General features: G+C 34.9%; 1 protein-coding gene across 2 annotated transcripts in view; it reads right to left on the bottom strand.

Moving 5' to 3' along the window:
* The window catches only part of RTTN (rotatin), a 78,608-nt gene extending 57,167 nt beyond the window's left edge, over positions 1–21,441 (bottom strand). The window contains exons 1-14 of one of the 2 annotated variants that reach the window (XM_021291395.2): positions 21,282–21,441; positions 20,337–20,524; positions 19,559–19,757; positions 17,809–17,898; positions 16,755–16,833; positions 15,238–15,352; positions 14,554–14,704; positions 13,462–13,627; positions 10,779–10,960; positions 7,267–7,382; positions 5,162–5,332; positions 3,662–3,874; positions 1,684–1,796; positions 412–538 (exon numbers count right to left, since the gene is read on the bottom strand). In XM_021291395.2, the coding sequence (XP_021147070.2) occupies positions 412–538; positions 1,684–1,796; positions 3,662–3,874; positions 5,162–5,332; positions 7,267–7,382; positions 10,779–10,960; positions 13,462–13,627; positions 14,554–14,704; positions 15,238–15,352; positions 16,755–16,833; positions 17,809–17,898; positions 19,559–19,757; positions 20,337–20,524; positions 21,282–21,312 (1,941 nt within the window). In that variant the 5' untranslated portion in view covers positions 21,313–21,441. Of the gene's footprint in view, positions 1–411; positions 539–1,683; positions 1,797–3,661; positions 3,875–5,161; positions 5,333–7,266; positions 7,383–10,778; positions 10,961–13,461; positions 13,628–14,553; positions 14,705–15,237; positions 15,353–16,754; positions 16,834–17,808; positions 17,899–19,558; positions 19,758–20,336; positions 20,525–21,281 lie in introns of those variants that run through there. The other variant, XM_021291399.2, reaches the window with a different exon arrangement.
* Between the last annotated feature and the right edge of the window lie 328 nt (positions 21,442–21,769).

Genomic DNA, 21,769 nt, shown 5'->3' with positions numbered 1-21,769 from the left:
CCTAACCCAAACAACTCTGTGATTCTATCAACCTCACTTCAGCAGACAAGCAAAACTGAACACTTGAATTATTTTCAAAAACAAAATTAAACAGAAATATTTCTGTATAACCGCAATAAAAAAACCAAAGTCACCACCATTATTACGAACTGTTTTAAGAAGTAAAATTGTGAGTCACCGTTTTCACCCCCCACTAGAGATCCTGTCATTCTGAAGTGCAGTACCTGAAGTAACCTAACCAGGTAGACTTAATACCAAAAATATAACAGCAAACTGCAAGTCCAGGCCTATTCAGATTTCACAGCATGCAACACAGTAAACAGAATTTGCATTAAAAATGCTTTTAATGAGGAAAGAATATAATATGCATTATTTAGCACAATACCAAGAGCATTAAGCATTAGTTCTAACCTTAACTATTTCCAAGCAGCAGTGATAAGCTTCAGTTTTTATTTTCAGCGAAGGATGAGACAACAGACAGAGAAGCACCTTCTGGCTCTCAGCCTGGAGCAATGACTTCGCCTCAGCAGACTTCCAACTAAAAATGAAACATAATTCATTTAGCTATCATTTATTTTACAGTACCCAAATGTGTCCACAAAAATTTTCCTATTAAATTTCAGGATAATCACTGAAAAATACTTCCTGAAAAGGTATATATCCTGCAAAATTACTTGAGAGACAAAAGCTCAGAGATCAAAATATATTTACTAACATCATAGTCTCAGCATTTGTAAATTTGTCTTTTTCTACATGAACGTAATCAAAGACCATAGCTTTTCAAAATTCTCTCATCAAAATTAGGACCCTGAAAAACATTTCTGTTCATCTGAAAAAGTAAAATTCTATTGAGCTTCAATAGGTTCCTTAGATCACAGTATACGATAAAAAAAAAATAAATAAAAAAAATAAATCTATGCTTGTAGAAGTCCATCTGACTATCACAAAGCGAACTGATGTTATTTAAAAACTTGAAGTTAATTTCCTGCTGCCTGAAAGAGTAGCCAAACAATAATTAGTTCAAAAAGCATTAGAACACTGAAAAGTGTTTTGATGTTTCATAATTTAAAAACAGAGAGATTTTAAATGTAGTTTCCTTTGAAAAAAAATATCCCTAATGTCAAATTCTGAATCAGGCTAAAATTAAGATTTTATATTTCTAATTAAGTGTTCAATAAAGAACTTTTCCACACACCACAGGGTAACTTAAATTCTCTAACTAGAGACATGGAAAAATCTAAAAAGCAATAAAAACATGCTGTTTAATAAATGAGATGCCATATTGTAATATACAGCATCTACAATAAGTCCTTTAGGATTTCTGAAAGTAAAAGTAGGCTACACAAACACACTTGGAACAAAGGAATTTTAAATTAAAAAACTTTGAAAGACAAGTCAAAGTGTTTTAAGACTGTTTCTTTGTAAATCACGTTGTAACTTGATATACTACTACATAAAAGCTTATACATAGAAAAAATAAAACATTAGGTTTTTAGCACCTGAAATTCAATTTTCAGGAAATCCACTACAGAATGACACAAATTATTCAGAAGAGACCTTTCAATGGCTAAAAGAAAGCAACTGTTCAAATACAGGGGATAAAGAAGTTTATCTTCTACTTCAGAAAGTTTGTCCATAAAAAAAGACTATATTTTCTCAAGTTTTAAATAGTAATGTACTCACATATTTGAGCATATGCGAATGCTTTCATGAAGCAAGGGAAAATGTTGATGGTAGGGTAGACTACTCAAAGCCTGATCTGCCAGTTCTACTAATTCAGGAAGATTCTCGTCCCCCTGACAAGTAAAACAAAGAGAAAGAATTAGTAATAGTTAAAGTATACAATTTTATTGCATAATCTTTCAGAATTTAACATCATTTAATACATCTACGAACTAGGGTTTGGTTCAGCCTTTCACAGATAAGTTTATAATTTACCTGATTAACAAATTCAATAGATTTCAAACAAATAAATTTTAGAACCTACTCCTAGGAGCTGAAAACTCTTCAGCTGCTGAACCCAAATAAGACTCTGTTAAACTCAATGGGTATAATGTATGTCTAACATTTCACAGCATGAACACTATAACTATTCAAAACACTTTCTAAAATGTCGAAGAATATACTCATGCTTGAATACTTCATGCTTTTAATCAAGCCATTAGTTTTTTAAATAAATATGAATTTTATGCGGGAAAAGTATAATGAAAGATTTACAATTCACTATTAGTATTAAAAAGCAAGTTTTGTTTTTTTTAAATATATATGTCTTCATAGTTTTGGTTACCAGATACATTAAACATGAGCCATTTAACTTTGATGGAGTTAACTTAATTGTAAACAGTATTTTATGAGCAAAGTATTGCTTCTATTAAGTTCAGAACCTGCCTCCATAAAGGATAGATGAACTCAGATTTAAGATAGCACGACATGTAAATTGCTGTCTTTTATTCACTTATTTTAGCATCAATGGAAAAGGTATTTTGCACAATTACTTGTCCATTTAGATAACGGAGAATCATATTTCAGTACCATGCTAGAATCTCTTTAACTAATAAACAAAAGTATATTAGTTGTCTTCATAACAAAGTGAAACACAAAAATCTCAGAGTCTAGAAGTGGCTGTTTATTAGACCTACAATTCCAGAGGAGGACTTGGAAGTTCTGGTCGATAATAGGTTGATCATAAGTAAACAATGTGCTCTTGTGGTCAAGAAGGCCAACAGTATCCTGGGGGGCATTAAGGTCAAGGAAGATTATCCTGCCCCTCTACTCTGCCCTTGTGAGGCCGCATCTGGAGTACTGTGTCCAGTTCTGGGCTCCTCAGTTTAAGAAGGACGAGAAATTACTGGAGGGAGTCCAGCGGTGCGCTACAAAGATAATGAGGGGTCTAGAGTACCTTTCTTACGAGGAAAGACTAAGAGAGCTGGGTATGTTCAGCCTGGAGAAGGCTGAGAGGGGACATTATCAATGTTTATAAATATCTCAAGGGCGGGTGTCAATAGGATGGCACCAGACTCTTTTCAGTGATGCCCAATGATAGGATGAAGGGCAATGGGCACAGACTGAAGCACAGGAGGTTCCATCTGAATATGAGGGAAAATTACTTTACTTTGAGTCTGCCAGAGCCCTGGAACAAGCTGCCCAGAGAGGCTGTGGAGTCTTCTTACCTGGAGACATTCAAAACCTGCCTTGACACATTCCTGTGCAATCTGCTCTGGGTGAGCCTGATTTAGCAGGTGGGTTGGACTAGATGATCTCCAGAGGTCCCTTCCAACCCTAACTGTTCTGTGATTCTATAATTGCCAAATAGCTGGGAATCAAAATTTTCTGAACTATTTAAATACTGGACAACATATATATATACACACTATATATTTAAATAGATTATTTGCTGATTTCTTCATTGCCCATAAAAATTCTTGTGCCTACTTCCACTCCCCAAGCGTTTATTTCTTTGGTTTTACTTAAGATTTGTATAAACATCATCAGTACTATTAATGAAAACAAATATAAACTAACTACATTTTGCATAGTATGGGATACTCATGCTTACAGATTTTCTTCATCCATGCTAGACTATAGTTTTTACCACAGAGAAAGGGAAGTGGAGGAAAGAAATTTGCCTGTAGAAAATATTTTATATGATAAATTTCCACACCTTCTTATGAACTTCAGTCAAAAAGCTACAGGTGCATTCAATCGAATATGCAGCTTCTGAAGCTTGTTTATAAATACTGTAGTTCTCAGTACTCATCTGCTCCAGATATGCTGCAACGGATTCATGAATGCTTGGGTATTCCAAGGAGAAAGACAAGTCCAGAGAGAGAAGAAACAAAGCATTCAGCAAACTCTTTTGTAAAACTTTACTCGCCTTTGAAAAAGAAAACAATTGTCAGAATAACAGCCTGAAAATACAGTAAAACCAACAACAGCACTTGAAGTCATTCAACAAGTACAATCACTGTTGCTGCTACATAAAAATCAGAGAAAGAAACAGATATAAAATAATTTTTATATTAAGACTTTTTTTTCATAATTAAAAAGTGAGAGTTCATTAGATGTCTGTCCTAAAGTCAGATCTGCAACCAGTCACGAAAGTTGTGTATGATCCAGCCAAGACCAGGGTCAATTTACAGTCTAACCACTAGATGGCAGAGAACACACAGACGACATTTCTGTATTCAATAAAAAGTTGTCTATACTTCCACATAGTAATATCACATACTAAGAACTGGGATTTCTGCTGTTGTTGGTTTTGGTTGTTGTGTCTTTTCTTATTTTGCTTGGTTTTGTTACTGCAAGTGTTCAGTAGTCCCTCAACTAAAATTTTGACCTCAAATGCAGTAACTTTTTTCCAACTTTTGGCATACACAGAACTGAAATTCTGTATTATGTACATAAGAACATAAAGACAAATATTATAAAAAGTCATATTGATAGTAAAATACTTAATACTTGTGACAAAAAGCCTGTAACTGAAAAATCAGTCTTCTACTCAGATTAAAGAATGTCTAAAACAGAGCTACACTGCAATAAAAACTGATTCAAAAAAAAACGTAAACCCACACAGGTTTAAACATCTTCTAACACTTTCCATCCCACAAAGCCTTCAAAACATCAGATGCCCCCATCTGAAATGAACAGAACAGCAAAACCAACCCACAACAGAACTTGTTTACAAGAACACTGGAAGAAAAGAGTAATTAAAATCATTACAATGTATAAAGCATAATTGCTTACTATGTTCTATCACATTAAGAGTGATGATTTTAAACATTATATAGTTCCAGTCTTACTTAGTCTTAATGCACACATACTATAAACAAGCAGGGGGCAGCATAGCTTTGCAAACCATGCATCATTCCAGAAAAAAAACACTAAGGAGGAAAAAAAAAAAATCAGATTTCAAAAACTGATTAAAAACTATATTAGAAATATTTTTTGAGCCTTGAAATCTGCAGAAGATTCTGCAGAATGCACCGATAACTGCTGAACAGTCAAAGCTGCCTTATGTGACCGTATAACAGCCAATGTAAACCAGATTAATTTCTCTGTCCAGTGGCTATTTGCCCAGTACTAATCACTGAGGAAGGTGACACTTTTGCCCTCTTAAAATGCAAAACCAAAAGACAATGACTTAAAACCAGTGCTGACATACCTTTTCTACAGGGAGAAGTATTTGCAGCAACCTAACAGTAAAGAGTGAAACGCTGATAAATGCCATTCTGTGATGCACCAACATCACCTCAGGCTGCTCTGCACTTATGTTGGTTTTGTGATATAATATAGTTTCTCCAAGCAAACCCAAGACCAGAAGCAATTTGTCTTTCTGAAAACAAAATCAGAAATACAATCATTAGAAATAATTGAAACATTACCGTATCTTTACAGCATTTATACTCATAGCATCATTAACACAATTATACCAAATAATTTTTAAAATGTAGAAATCATACAAAATACATGGCATTTTGTTTGTCCTCTGAACTGTGCATTAGTTCTAGACCTCACTCTGCCTTCACTTCCAGTTCTGAATACTATGGTCAGTAATTATCCATTGCTGGTTACCCTAACCCCTCCCCTTCCTTACCCCCCTCTTAATTCTTGCTCACTACTCTACTGAATTTGTGGAATTTTAACTATTTTGAAGTTCACTTCTAACATGGAAATAGTAGGAGCTGATTTGAACCAGTAATAAAGCTTTACCTTAAAATAAAAATAATTTTAAAAAAACCCACAATGCACACTTCGAGAACATCACATTTTTAATGCCTATTCATTCTCAAATGGAACAGCAGCACATTTTGCAGACTATGTACTCGAGAATCCAGCTCATTGACACTGCAGAATACAAGATTAGTTTTGGTCACCTGAAAAAGCCAGGTTTGTACTTAAGGACACAGGAACAAACACAGAAATAATTTCAGTTGCCAGGAATGCCGAATAATGATTAAGGCAGTAATAGCATGTGTGAGATTTAGCTTATTAATTCCAGAAATTGATCATCACTGTTAAGCAATTAAGCACTATTTATCTGACTCAAAATAGTTGAAGAAAATGACAAGAAGCAATTGACTAAATCAAATAAGCCCTTCAAAGTAACTATCAACACACATTATTACAGGGTGAGATGAAAAGGATTTATTTTCATCTTCAGGAGTTCGAAAAAGTAAGTTTCTCACTGCCCTGCTACAGTTTGCAGGGGCAGTAAGAGCCTCTTCTTAAAGACCATGCAGTCTCAAATCAACAGCACATTCAAAAAGTTTTTTTCTCCCCAAGAGAGGGGTGACTGTCTCAAAGCTCATGATCCCCAAAAGCTACAGCAATCTACAGAATCTAACTTTTTGACATGGCAGAATCAAACTGCCCTGAAGTGTACATGAGAAAATTGGAAAACAGGAAAAACTTACATTAATATTTTAATTAATAATTATTGCTACTAAAAATATTTAGTAATATTTTAATTAATTCTAATTTAAGTCATGTGCATTTCAGAATACACTTACCCAAAGTTTTTAGACAAGTTTCAGTGTGCACCTCTGGTATGTTTGTTACATGTATAAGCCATTACAGCTTTCAGTTGTCTCCAAAAAAGAAATAACTCATGGCTATTTCAGCTGCTATTCACCAATTTGATATTTCATGTATATAACAACTCTCAACTGTGCTCAGTTACGTATTTCCGGCAATTTAAACTTTTTGGTCAACAGCACCTTAGTACTTTGAATCTCTCCTGGGCCAAAAAACACCTTCTTTCCATCCCAGCTAAGCAACAGAGTTAAGGATAGACAAAATCTGCGCAAGGATCTATAGGTCCTGTGTAAGAAATGATACTATGTATCTTACAAATCCAGTCTTGAATCTAAACAATTATCTCCTTAATTTTAAGCAGATAGCTTATAAAGAGTAAAGAAAGTGTGTCGTTTACACCAAATTGCTCTCGAACGTTCACAGCCAGTACTTTTTCCTCAGATCCCCTTCCCTACTATGTGTGTTTCTCTCAATGGCTGCTTAATGGCCTTTCCCTACAAGACAAAATTCATTGCTTATTTTCTTGAGGTGAAATTTCAAGGATCATGTGGTAAAATAACATACATTTAAAATAAAAATAATGTGCCAGTGATAGAGCTAATAATAAACTATTTAAGGTTTTCAAAAGGGAAGCTCAGCAGATTACATACATATATGAATCACTGCAGAAAATGTCAGAGGCTTATAAAAGCAGACTGTTAAATATGTTGATCAAAGCCTGAAGAACCTTACCAGTTCCAATGCAAAAAGGCTATCATCTTCCCAAACATTTTCAGAAATAGCATCACCAATAAGGAACATATCTTCAACAAGCAACTCAAGAACTTCCATTGTCACTCTTCTACTGCCTAGGAATACAAATGAGAGGATAAATTCAAATACAGACATAATATTATATTATGATATCCAGAAAACACCATTTTGAAGAAGCGATTATTCCAAATATGAAATTCTGATATTTTGGTTTTCCTGTACACTTCTACTAAAATAACTGCCCTCAACCACCAATAGCTCTGAATTGCAGAAGACAACTACCAGCCAAAAATCACAATAGAAGAGATTAAAACAATCATACACTTGAAAAAAGACCTAAGTTCTTTAAACCCTATAGTACTACATAAAATTTATTATAGCTGTAAATCCGATTACTGGACTCCTTTGAAGTTCAGAATAAAGTCAATTATTTCCCCCACCCAGAGAGCTAGGTTATAGATCTTCCATATGTATTACTTATTCCTGTTAATATGCATTTTTGGTGTAGCCAGAGGGGCTTTCTTCCTGGATTATTTTGTTTGAGGTCTTCTTTACATCATCTTTTGAAAGGTAAGTAGATGAATATCCACTTTACCCACCTGCACTTTTCTCCATAGCAATTTCCCCACTTGTTTTTAGGCTAATATTCATTTTCACTGCTCTTTCTGACTCAGTATCTCTTAACAACAAGGGTAGTCTGTCTATTAGTGACTTTCATACTTGGTACAGTTTTATGCCTGAACATGGGACCGCAAAGAGGTTTCATGAAGAAGGTAGAACATTTGGAACCAGACCAAACATTTTCAACCTCATACAACACAGGACACCAAAACTGTCTGGCAACCTAGGGAACTGTATGGTGATAGTTTCCTCCAAATAGTCAATTTAGTGCAACTGTTGGCTTAGTTTCTTGTTGGGCTATGTTTCTATTTAAAACCACAAATAGATTTCACACAACGCCACTGAATTTACGATTTATTTAACTATCATAAAAATTTTGCATCCTTCAAAATATTTTTTTTTCAAAGCCAAACTCTCCTGCCCGTTATGACTGAACATTAATTTGTTTGTCACTTTTTCTATATTTTGTAGATCTTAGACACTGTAGAATCCTTGTTGATATACTTGAGGAAAAAATACATACACGTGTGTGTGTGTGTGTGACTATATACATAGTGACAATGACCACAGCTCATGCAATTTGTAGCCTAAGTGACCTGCTCTGAGTGAGCATATGGCAGAGAATGGCACAGGGCCTTTTTGAAAGCTTTCTTTTTCTTATCTCACAGAAGTGATGTCTTCCATTTATTTTCAGCAAAAAGTAGCCAATTTGAAGATTCTATGCCTGAAAAGGCCAAAAAGCACTTTTTCACTCTTCACAATTATCCTGCAAATCCTTAACCAAATTTCTGTGCTTAAAACATTTGAAAGCTGACTTAAATTTCTCAATTATAATGTAAGTATTAAAATATGTGGTTTAAATTTAAGTTATAGTTTCAGATATATTCAGAAATATCAGTAATAGCTAAACACAACATCTGCAACAATGGTTTGCTGTAGCTGTCATGACCTACAGACATGCAAGTTCATTCCATCATACTCTTACATTAATAAATCAGCAAAATACTCATTTCTCAACACTTGTGGCAATGAGTATGTGCTAAGAGCTCACTATTACTAAATGCTCAGTAAGACAGGTACAATCAATGACTGTAAAACAAACTTTTGCTGTTCAGATTTAAATAATTGTCTTAAGACACGCAGTATTAATACTGAACTTAAGACAATTATGGTAGCTATGATCACAAAGAAAAAAAAAAAATCAAAACCACCCAACACCCACACCACTACTGATTCCTGAAATTACTCCACTCACAAGACAGGTCAGCATAAAGGAAGAAAAATTCCAATGAACATCTCCACAGGGAACAAAATGTAAGCTTAACTGAAAGATGCATTATATGGTAAATACAAGGAAGAGAATTTTACAGTAAGTTTACTGGTTTTCCTTTACCCAGTAATTTAAACAGTTAGGAGAAAAAAAAAAAATCTACACTTTACCATATAAGTGATAATAATGTTAGTAAAAGTGCCTGTTGATTTTACTGAACAAACAATTCAGAAATATAACCACATGAGAAACAGTGTGTTACTGTGTGTCACAGTATCACAGCGTACCTTCAGATCACAGGACTTCACATCAATGGGAACTAGATAAAATACGAGTTTGCTTACAATTACATATTACAGCACAAAGGAAGGAAGAAGAAATACTATCTAGTAGAGTTTAAAAAGTGCAAAAAACCTGATAGCAGGAGAAAGAGAGATCAACTTCATCTGAAAACAAAGCTATTTTAGTTCTATAATAAATTGCAGAGAAAGAATATTGAAAGACAGAAAACCTCACTGCATTTTAACTCTGCAGATTTGAAGTGACGTGTACCAGAAACGGAGAAGACAGAAAATACTTTTTCTGCAGTTTTACATTATAAATAAAAGAGAAGATGCCAGAAGTCATAAATGTACTCATGAAGAATTAATATTTAAATATCACTATTCTGAAAGGGGAAAACAAAGCTTTTATTCATTTTAGTTTCATTTATTACCAAAACAATTAGGATCAAATAATTTTCCTGTGGACACAGATTAATGCTGATGTTGCTATGAAATGCACAAGTAAATTAGTATTTTGTGACAGAACATAAAGTCATAAAAAGTTATAAATAATCATGAAAACAACAGTAAATGAAAGTTTCATTCATATTTTATACAATTTTAAAGTTCAAGCCTCTACCAAGCTCAGGAAATGTTGACAGGTATATTAAAAAAACAACTATTCTAGTCATAGACAGATACAGATTTCCAGCTCCTATATTTGAAAACTTTACCACATTTACCAATAACTGTTTTGAATGGCATTGTTTTTCAAAAGCATACTATTTTAGACAACCTAAGGGTAAAAAGACCGTCCTTCAAAAAGGTTTTGCAATTTAGAACCTTTTTAAGTTAAAATAAAAATCATTAGTTGCTATTAGATTATTCATGTTTCTTAAAACATAATTATAATTTGTTACTGCATTCATAAGAATGACAACAAACCTCTTCCCAGAATTTTTGTTTAATATTTCTTGAACAGGAGGAAAACTCTATGCTCAAACTGAGCAGAACACATTTTAAGTGTTGTTATTTTTTCATATTCTTGAATGACATTTTATACAGCCACACTGTTTTTCCACCTTACACCCACTTTTCCTACCCCTACTTCCCATCATCAGTAAAGAGTATTTGAAACTTCTGCAGCAATTCTGGAAATCAACCAGAAGATTCAAGTTTTACGACTTGAACAAAGTCCCTAGAAAAGAACTGTTATATCAGGAATCATCTGTCTTTACTTATTTGAGGTACTCTCCTTATAATATGACCTTCTTAAGAGGTTTGTCTAAAGACAGGAAGGATACCTAAGTGAAATACTTAATTCAAAACTTTCTCACCTGTTCTTAGAAGAGGTATTGCATTTTCTAAGATAGAAACACAAAACTGAGGAAGGCTAAGCTGCTTCATCTGTAATTCCAAAGTGTCCTCATTTTCAATATCCGGTAGGTCAATATGTCCTACATCAAGCGGGGAATGCAGAGAGATTCTGGAGTTTGCATTTGCTTGAGTACTGTTTCCACTTAAAACAACAAATGAAACAAACAAAAAAGAGATATAGTTAACTCTTGCAAAGAGAAAACCCACATAGGTATAGATGTTAAAATAGCATCAAGTATTTTAATGTCCTGTTTCCTTCACTTACACCCTTCCTTCCATCCCAACCCTTCTCTGTAATCCACCAGCCTTGCAGGAAGAGGAGGATTTTGATTGGTTGCCTTTTTAAATGTCAGACCTCGTAGCATCACAAAAGAATGCCTACTGCTTGGCAGTCAGCTTCAAATGTATTTAGAAATGTGAACCGGAAGAAATACACATGTGATATAATATTGCAAGAGAAAAATCAGTTGATTTGAAACATTATTTTTGATGAACAAAATCTATCAGTTGCTTGAAGCAAGGCTACTTACTAAATCAAATTTCAGCCTGAACTATATGTATTACATAAACCCCATTCTGTGTGGATAGCCACAAGAATTCTCAGAAGGAAAATTAAGTAACAGTGCCCAATGTTTAAGCCTGTAGGACTTCTTTTTCCACTGTAAACCAGAAAATATTCCCTTGCCCAAGAAAGCCTTGAGTGCACCCAAATACATATTACAAAATATAAATGTAGTTATATATATAATTATTTGAAATTATGAGCTCTATCTATAGTTCATAATTTTATTATTTTCCAACTGCTTTCAAAACAAATCTAATTCTATTGGCAGCATTATAATTAATACAACTTAGAACAAATGTTTCTTAATGTTTTTTCTTATCCTAGACATTTTTTCTTATCCTATAACATTTAGCAATCTTGAAGTGCTTTAAAAAACCTGTTTGACTTTAACAGTTTTTTTTTTTATTTGGGGTTTTTTTATTAAAAAAGCTGAAGAAACTGAATTGTGGCATGACTGGTTTATATCATATTATCCAACTAAATGTAAAAGATGTCTATGAATAGCTATTAAGAATGTGTAAGTCAACCAATTTTAGGAGGTTGATAGAAGTGTATAAGCAAAATAGAAGAGTTCACCAGTACGTAGTGGTTCAAATTGCACTTACCAGAGGGTAAGAAAGGAGAGGTATCAATCATAAAAGCAATTCAGAAGAGGAAAGGTTAAGTTTCCAGGCAGAATTTGAAACAGATAAATAGAGAGATTGAAGAGTCTCAAGATTTAAGAACAAGGAAAAAGAAGAGTTACATATGGAATGGCAATAAACAATCTATATTACAACTACGTTGAAAAAGACAAGATTCACTAAAAGTGGATCTTCTGCATCAAAATCAGCAATGTCAGAGCAACACTACAGTCATTCCCCTCTATCACATTTTCTGTTCAACATCATGGGCTTTTTATGCTGTATCTGGGCTAAATTATATATTTGTAAGAAATGAGATTCATGGGCAGTGAACAGCTGTACTACAGCACACAGGATGCAAAAAGATAAAAGAAAAGCTTATAATATGGCCTTATACTTTTAATAAATTACCACTCCCTGTTTTGTAGATGTTTCATCACAGTTTTAATTGGTGCTTAATGTGTATTTCCTCACTACACTGATAGCCAGTCCATCCCTATCTCTTGCACAATATACGTCAGCTACTATTAAATTGTTAACTGTTCCACTGGGGAACATGGTGAGGTCCTAGAATGCATAAAGCCTGGAGTTCATTTCCAGTGCCATACTAGTTACATAATTAAAAATTAATATCTTAGACTTAAGATAAGTAAAAATAACCTTTTGATGCAATGACTCTCAAGGTGCATTTACAATTAACTACATGAACTATCCTCATCTGTAATATCAGTCTACTTGAATACCTATGAGTTACTCAATCACTAAGCCAATACACCATAGAGACCAAGAAGAACTACCAACAAGAACACAGTAAAGATTCACAAGAACTTTTAAATTCTGACATACTAAAAGTTATTGGTTCTTGAACAGCAGCTTTAAGTCCGTTGTGTCAATATGAGTAACAAAACCACACATGAACAACCACCTCAATATTTTGAGGGTATACAGACAATATGTAATTTCATATTGGAATTGAACTTTTAGGTGATATACAACTTAAATTCATTGTCAGATTTAACAAGAAAATGTAAAGATTTTAATGGAAGTCTTTATACAGCACAGTGTTTTCAACAATACTGTATACTGTGACCTACAGGATGGCCATTCAACTTAAAAGAACCTATGGAGTCATCTGCTGAAGAAAAAAAAAATCCCCGACTTAACAGCAATAGTCTGAAGAAATGCTTTTCTGCATCTTATAAATACATGCACAAGCAATAATTGATACTACAAGATTTTGTTAAAAATGTTGGTTGGGTACAGAATGTGACAGGTAAAACTGACTTTATGTATTGTGAACATCACTTAAAAAACTGTTCAATTTATAAACATGGTTAGATTTTTCACAGGTTAACAAAACTCTCACATCATCTCATACACTGATAATGAGCCTATGATACAATCCTATATTAATAATTTTTAATTGAAGTGTAAGTTATTTCTTATTTTATTCACCTGGAAGATGCTGCATCCCAATCTTGACCATCTCCTCTAGGACGCTGAACTGTCCGCCCAATCACAGATGGGCGAGGGCTACTACTTCCAGGTGATGGATTCTGAGAATGAAAAGGACCTCTTGCTTCTCGACAGTAAGATATAGAGGAATTCTGGGAAGCAGTGCCTTTATGTAACACAAATCATATATTTTCCATTAGTGGAACCCATTATTCTGAAAAATACTACATAGTCAAGTAATGGTAGAACTAACTATGGCAGGATATAGAAAACACTAAGTAAATATTGGAGAGACAGGACAACCTATCACTGCAAAGTAGTAGAGTTTGGAAACTCAGTTCCAAGGCAAAACCACTGAAAATTACAGTTGAATCATAAAACATTACGTCTGACTAAGGCTACTGGATTGGCTGATGTTTTAACTGAATTAGCAAGGAAACAGCCAATATAATTTATTAAGACACCAAATATAGTGGTAATCTTATGAAGAGGACCAGATTACCCAACTACAGAAACAAATTCAGCTGACAAAATGGAAACAGGAAGATCATTATAACTAATCAACACTATTAAATCTACAAAATTTAAGAATTAAAAACATTGCGAAACAGCCCTAATGACTGTAAAATCCGAAACAACCATTAAACTATTGTCAGCCATCAGAATTAAAAAAAAAAAAAAAAAGCCTACCCAGAAAACATAGCTCATGAAGTTAGTAACTAAGTTGTTTAGCACTAATAGCTTGAAAACTTTTATGAAACTCTGCCCACTTTCATTTTACAGATTCCATTTACTTTGAGGTAAAAATCCCTCTCCTGCTGACATACAAACAGTTAGGTAACGGGAAAAGCTGATGAACGAGTAATCACACGAAATTGTAATGATTAATGAGTAAGTATTTTAAAATACTGCAAATACTCCAAAAATACTTACTAATATGAATAGTACTGAACACCATCATTTAGCAAAAGATTTTAACAAGATTACATTTGCTATAAAGTTGTAGGCTGGCTTTTTTTTTTTTAAATCATCTTAGAGAATCTTACCTGTAATAAAAACACAATAGTATTTCAAATATTTGAAAATACCTACCTTGCTCTGTGGAAGAAAAACTTGGATCTCTGTGAAAGTTAAGTCTGCTTCTCAAGAAGATGCACAACTGTCGCAGGCACGACACAGCCTGCAAAGCTAACCGATGTCTTCCATCTCCTCCAAAAGCCAAGTTTAGCAGAGACAAAAGGCTCTGCAAATACAAAACCATCAACACTGGCAGCTGAACATGAATGCACTTCCATGAACAACCATGCCAGCGAAAGTCTTGCGCTAAATATAGTTCACAAATGTTTCTAATTGTTTTAAAAGATCACAGCAAGTAATAGCCTTAATTACTGTTTTCTTACTGAATGCAAGACTCACTCCTAAGAGAGAAGCTGAGTTCCGCATCATATTTCCCATAAAGTCACTACTTTTTTTATGGGAGCCCATTAGAGGGTGTGCACATGACAGTGACACAATTTTACCTTATTCACAAGAAACAAAGTATTATTTCACAACACTTTTCATTACTGATTAGCAATATACATTATTACAACCAAATAACTTTCTAAAGACAATATATATTTAATGTCCCCTTTTCTATGCACCTAGAGTTTACATGAAGGAACTTTTGTTTAGCTACTTTGTTTAGAAACAAATTGTATCATTTATATCAATTCTTACTTGGCAGGACTTACACCATAGCACAATAAAAACCTTAAGCTTTATGTCAATTCTTGCCTGTACAATCTTCGGCCTTTGAAGAAAGATCTCAGCAGGAAAATCTTGCATAATCACATCCTGAAGAAGCTCACACGTACTCCAAATTAAACTTTGGTTGTTACTTCTCAAAGAGCTAAAAATGCAGTTCATATTTAAATATGTATTAAAACAAAAAACACAACCAGTAATCATTATCTTGAACAAGTCTTTACAAGAAAGTTATAATCAAAACACTGAAGAATCTAAAGAAAAAAATGCTGTAATTCTATTGTTCTACTACTTTTAAACTTGAATTATTCCTTAGCTATGCTTATTCTGTATACAATAAAGAATAAACTCAATGCCAACTGTTATCAAACCACATGTAAAATTACCTTCCCAGAACAGAAATAACTATCAGTTCTGAATTTGAAATTAAGGTAAGAAAGACTGGAAATTCCCTGTGAAACTAGTTATTATCTCAGCGGTATACAGCAAGTAATCTAACTCTTACCAATAAGAAAGTATTTTTCATCACCAAGGTTCATGTATAACTTAAAAGCACTTGAACTGCATATGTGGAAAGTTATATAAAAGAATAAACTTATTAACTATTCTCTAATGTGTATATTAGTAAATAATAAGAAACTTTTGGGCATTCTAACTTCACTTTTTTCTATTTTTATTTGTTTCAGAAACCACTGTTTCTGAGAAGCACTGTAAAAAACAAATCATAAGTAAAAAAAAAACCAAACAAACAAACGTCCAGTTTTAAGGATCTGTGTTCTTTTTCTAGACTCAGGCATAAAGGAAATTAAATATTTAAGAGGTTTTCCACCCTCAGAAGTGTTTCAAAACTAAAAAAAAAAAACAAAAACAAAATACCACACAACACACACACCAACACTGTTACAGGAAAGATTACAGCTAGATTTGCTAAATAGTCAATGATACTGCACTGTTTACTATGCTAGAAATCTGTCACAGCTCTGTGTCAACTCATAAGGAATGCCAACTACAGAACTCTTCCTTAGGCCACTTCAAGCACACTTTTTCTAAATGAAAAGTTAAAAAAAAAAAAAAAAAAAGGCCAAAATATTATCTGAATGATTCAATGACTGTATAAGGCATGGTACCTGAACTTCCTGGCCTAAACTTACTTAAGTTCCTACTGAAAGTATGGATTTCTCTGCCAAGTGGCCAGAGTAGTAAAGTAAATAATTATTTTATGCCAGGCTGTTCTAAAATTAACTGAAAGAAAACTTTGGCCCACTTGAGAAATCTAGAAGACAGATTGAAGCGTCATGAATTTAAAAAGTACTCTGAATCAAACACAAAGAATGGACAGACACATTAACAGAAAACCTGTCCTATTACAACTCATTCTTTATCCACTCTGCCCAACTTCAGCACAGCTTTTATGATCATTTATCAAAAATTAACTAATTAGTTTACTTACAAAAAGTCTAATGAGGCAGAAGGACAAAAATTTAGAATAACTCTTACCCAAGAAAAATAAAAATTACAAGCAAATTGTACTGTTTCTATGACTGTACCTTTCATTTGATGAAAGAACATGTCTATCTGTTGAAGTCAGAGTGAGCCAAGGAAATGTAGAAAATTTCAAGCATTTCACTGAAAAAAAAAAAAAAAAAAGGATATTTTGGAACATACAAAATGAAATGTATTTATTGAAAAAAGCTTTAGCAAATAGAAAATACAGCATTAGTGGACAAATACTCGATACCTGCATATGCTTTTGATCAAATAATCATTTTGTTCTGCTACAAAAGAATATTAGCGTGATTTCAAAAAATGGAAAACTGATCTCATGCTTTTACTCTTAAAGCAGTAGAAATTATAGCTGCTATTAAATTGTGACATAACTTTTTAACTAACAGAACATCAAAGCTATTTTAACTTAATATTTATAATAATTATTGTGCAATCCTAAAGATAGCTGATACACTGCTAAAAAAAGTAATCTGGTAATTTACTCACAGTAACTCCAAAATCATACTTAAAAATCTAGTTCTCAGAACCATACTGTGTGTTAAATATGACCCTCTCCTGTGAACTGCTACTAGTATATTGGTATAGGCAAAGACTTGTCAAAATAATATTGGTCTGTGTTTGTCAGTGAAAAATGTCATATAATTTTACTGACAAAAAATGAAAGTATAACACTGTTTTTCATTTAAATACAACGTAAAGATTTCTAAAGCATCTCATCTAGTTTTATGAAAAGCAGAAACGTACTTCAGACTAAAGTTTTGTTGAAATGAAAAGGTACTTAAGACACTTTTGACTATGAAAAACAGATCTCCTGAAAAGCATTAGAAATTTAAATATTTTTTTTAATTACAGCATATTTTAACATACTTTACGTATTCCAAAGAGTTACGCTGTTTACTAGAAAGCAGAAAGATCCATTAACACGAATGTAATTTTTAGAAGCATTACAATTGTTCCTTTTGTTATACTAGACTTCACAGAATAACAATAGGAGAAATAGTAGCCAATAACAATATTTGTAATGGAATTCAAACTAAATTACAACTCTAAGCACTTTCTATAATTAACACATTCTTATTTTATAACTACACATACCAACTGTTCTTCTGGGAGGTACTTCTAATGGTAGCAGGTGACTTCTACCTTGACAAAAATATCCAGTGAACAATTCCCCTTGAGGTGGAACTAAAACAAATAAAGAGTAAGTTTAAAAAACATACAGAAAAAAAGCAAAACTCAATTTATCTTCATGTTTTTCCTGAACTGCTTCCCTGTTGCCCTCAAGTTTTAACCTGTCAAGGAAATCTGTTTAAAATCATCCCAGATGACCAAGAATATGGAGTATAAAGAGTGTGTTGCTGTTTATTTTTTTATAATCACATTCTGCAACTGCAACATTTTTTTCCATTTTCTCACACTACTTTGCATACCATACAAGCAATTGCAAAAAACATTATACAAAATATACTGCCTGATCAAGAACTGCCAGCCAACGAAACGTTGTCCTCCAGTCTACCAATGTAATAATAAAATTAACTTTAAAATAAACTATTTAAAACCTTTCTACCAAAACTGCTGCCTCTTCAAGTCAGCTGAAATGTTGTCCCTCCATACATATATGTATATTATTAAATACTTGTAGTTAATACGCAACTGTATAACAAAATATACAAAAGGTGTGTAATATTAAAAGCAATCTCTCCAGAACATAATATTTGGATCAAAGGATTAAACAAGATAATGTCCAGATTATTAGTTTACAATTTTTCCCAGTAACTGAAGTTGTAATAGAAAGAAAAATAAAACACACCTGTTACTAAACACTAACATTATTTAATTCACATATTAATACAATTTATAGCGTGAGTAGGAATTACATACAATACTTCATTGAGTACTTTCAAAACTAAACTAAAATTTAAAAAAAAAAAAAAAATTAAACAGCCACATAGTTCTAGCAAACTAAACCTCCAAGCATGTGTCAGGCTGCAGTAACCACAGGAAAATTACTCTTATCTCTGAGACTGCGCAGTATGAGTGACAGAGGTGCGGGCATTACTACACTGCACAGTACAACAGCAAGAACCAGAAGGATAAAGGACCTACAACGTACATAATTTTCTCCTATATACTTTGTGCTAAAATTTTTAAGGCAGAAGAAGGGAACCACATGGGTTTAATTCTTTACTACATCTAATTGTGAATAATTGCAAGATAGATAATAAGCCAGGATAACTGGAACAAGTAATAGCACTTCAAACATACATGAAGCACTTCACACACACTATGAAATTTTAAAGAAAGTTTACCTATTTTTCTATGACAAATATTTATCTGAAACTAAGCAGATAGCACATATAACACTAACGTAGTTTCAAAAATCATTCTTCCTGCCTGTTTTTTTTTTTTTTTTTAAATATTTGAATTGCTCTCAAAGTTAGTCTACTATGCAAAGAAAAGTAGCAAACATACTGCTTTAATTACAGATTTGTTAAAAATTGCTACACTTGCTGCCATAAAGCAGTCTTTGGGAGTTCATGTCCTGTGTCACATCCTTTTTACATTATAGCAAATAGATATTACATACCAAGGAAATGGACAGAAAAGGTCTGATTACAAACAACAGGACTGTTAGCATGCAGAGAACTCTATTAGGGGAATGGCACTATCTGATTTAATTAAGATCACACTTTCTCTGGCAGAATTTCCTTACCATACACTTCTCTGATCTCTCAGGAATAATTCACCTACTATGCCTGAAAACCTCAACTTTTGATAGCCTAGAAGCTTTTCATTTACTTTATTATCATTTTAAATATATCACACTTCAAAATATATAAATTACCTGGTTGCTCTACTGAAGGCTGAGACTGAACTTGATAACATACTGATAAAGAACTAGAAGGAAGTCCAGAAGGAAGGAAGAACAGTCCATCCACTATCCCATCAATTATAGCCTGCAAGTTGGGATCCACATCAGGCCGAAGCTGAGAGAAGAATTCCACTGCACCAATTCCCATCAGTTTCTGGGCAGCAGGTGGATGCTACATCAGAACAAATAACTGACAAAGTTAGCCTGAAGAGTCTCAAGGTATCTTGACCTTGAGGGAGGCAGGGGAAGTGAAAGAACCATAATCTTTAGTTAGATTTCACCTTTGTTTACACCACACATCAGTTTCATGCACAGCATTTTTTTTCTTAGTTGCCATTAAGTGATTATAACACACGAATTTATTATGAGATTTCCAAAATTTCTGCAACATTTTCTCAACTCCTTTAAAATAAGTTGTACTACTGTTCAAATCTTCACTTTTCAGGAACACTGCAAGAGCTTAGTGGCAAATCGTGTCCCAAAAAAAGAAATTAGACACTAAATGAGAAACCGAAGAAGCAGAAACCCAGAAAATAATTACTTTTCTTCTGCTATCCCTATGACCAATTGCCAGTCACTCAAATTGGTTTCATTTCTGTCTACACACTGTGGCTTTATTATTCACATATTTGTAAAACACTCTAAAATGTCATTACATGCAGCTACAAAAACAAATAATATTCAGTTTTATTTTGCTTTAGCATTCTAAAGCCATATAGTTTATATATAAATGAAAGTTAGTGTATCATACCTGGATCAAATTGTTCACAAAGTTTAGTATTTCTTCTTTCATTGGGACGACTGGAAAATTGAACCACTCCAAAAGATTAAGGAAAAGCATTTTCTCATGGACCAGATCGGCATATGAAATCAAGTTATGATCTAGTTTAAACAAAATAGTCTTCAGAGATCGTTCTCTTATCTCTGCCAGTTCGTGACCTGCCCAAAAAATAACGGGATTAAAAGACCCATCAAAACAACCGCCATAACTTTATTCTTATTTGGACAACCAGAATGCTGTCCAAGATCTGTGGAGAAAAAAAAGCTAGCTTTTATGCCGTCAGTATTATGCTTACCAGGAAGATAAACATGACTGCACTCATCAGCAGTAAGCTAACCAAGTGTCTGCATGGTGTGCAAGTGTGAAATAATAAAAAAGAAAACACTGATGTAATCTGGTGCCAAACGTAAAACAAGACGATGGCCCTTTTTCTTGAAGCAGGCAACTAAATTATGCAAAACTCTACCACAATGTACTGTGGATATCGAAAGATGCCTCAGCCTCACAAATGGGTCAAATTCTATCCAAGTCCACTGAATCGAAAGGCACCATATCTGAAGGGGAAAGCTTTCAGCATTTCCTAGGGAAGTTATCACCGTGTGCCACCGCCCCCTCGATGGGGGCAGCGGGGACCAGAGTGCAGGAGGCAGTAAAACTGGCGAGGGGTCCGAGGCGGGGAGGCCGTGGGGATGCGCAGGCCGGGCAGGCCTCCGCGTGTGCCGGGGAAAGAGCCGCCCGCCCCCTCACGCAACCGACGGGCCCGTTTCGCAGGTGAAACCCCCGTGGCGCGGGAGGCGGGCGGGAGACAGGGCCCTCACCGCCCCGCTGCACACAGCCCCGCGGAGGGGTCGTGACAGCCACGGCGCCGCCCAGCAGCCGGGCCCGGTGCCCCGAGAGGTAGAAGGAAGCCGTTACCCAGCTTCTTGACGAGCGACGACAACTCCATCGCGCCTCTATCCCCGCCGACATTCAACCGCCGCGCCGGTTCCGCCGCCAGCCCGCCCTGCCTGGCCAACGGCGGCCGCGGTGCATTTTGGGACACGTAGTCCGCGTCCCTCCTCCTCCGGCCCGCCGCTCCCCGACCGCCCTTTGCTGGGAGCTCTCAACCCTCTGTGGGATCCCTGGGCGCGCCGGCGGGAGCAAGAGCAACTACAACTCCCATGGTGCCCCGCGCCGAGCTGAACCCCGCGGCGGCATGGCGGGGTCGGGAGGTGTTGCTGTGCGCGACACCCGGCGGCGCTGGGCGGGTGCGGAGCGGCTTCGGCTGAGTGCGGCGCCCTGCCCGGGGTGTCAGCGATAAGGCAGCCGGTGCTCTTGTGTTGGGCTGTTGCCTTCTTCTGCCCCGGGATTTGTGGCCAGGCACTTGCGGAGGCCGGAGCAGGCCCAGGGCCTGGCGCCGCCCG

The sequence above is a fragment of the Columba livia genome, chromosome 2 (assembly GCF_036013475.1).
Source record: "Columba livia isolate bColLiv1 breed racing homer chromosome 2, bColLiv1.pat.W.v2, whole genome shotgun sequence".
NCBI lineage: Eukaryota > Metazoa > Chordata > Aves > Columbiformes > Columbidae > Columba > Columba livia.
The sequence above is the reverse complement of the archived record's forward strand: the minus strand, read 5'-3'. Positions and strand labels throughout refer to the sequence as shown.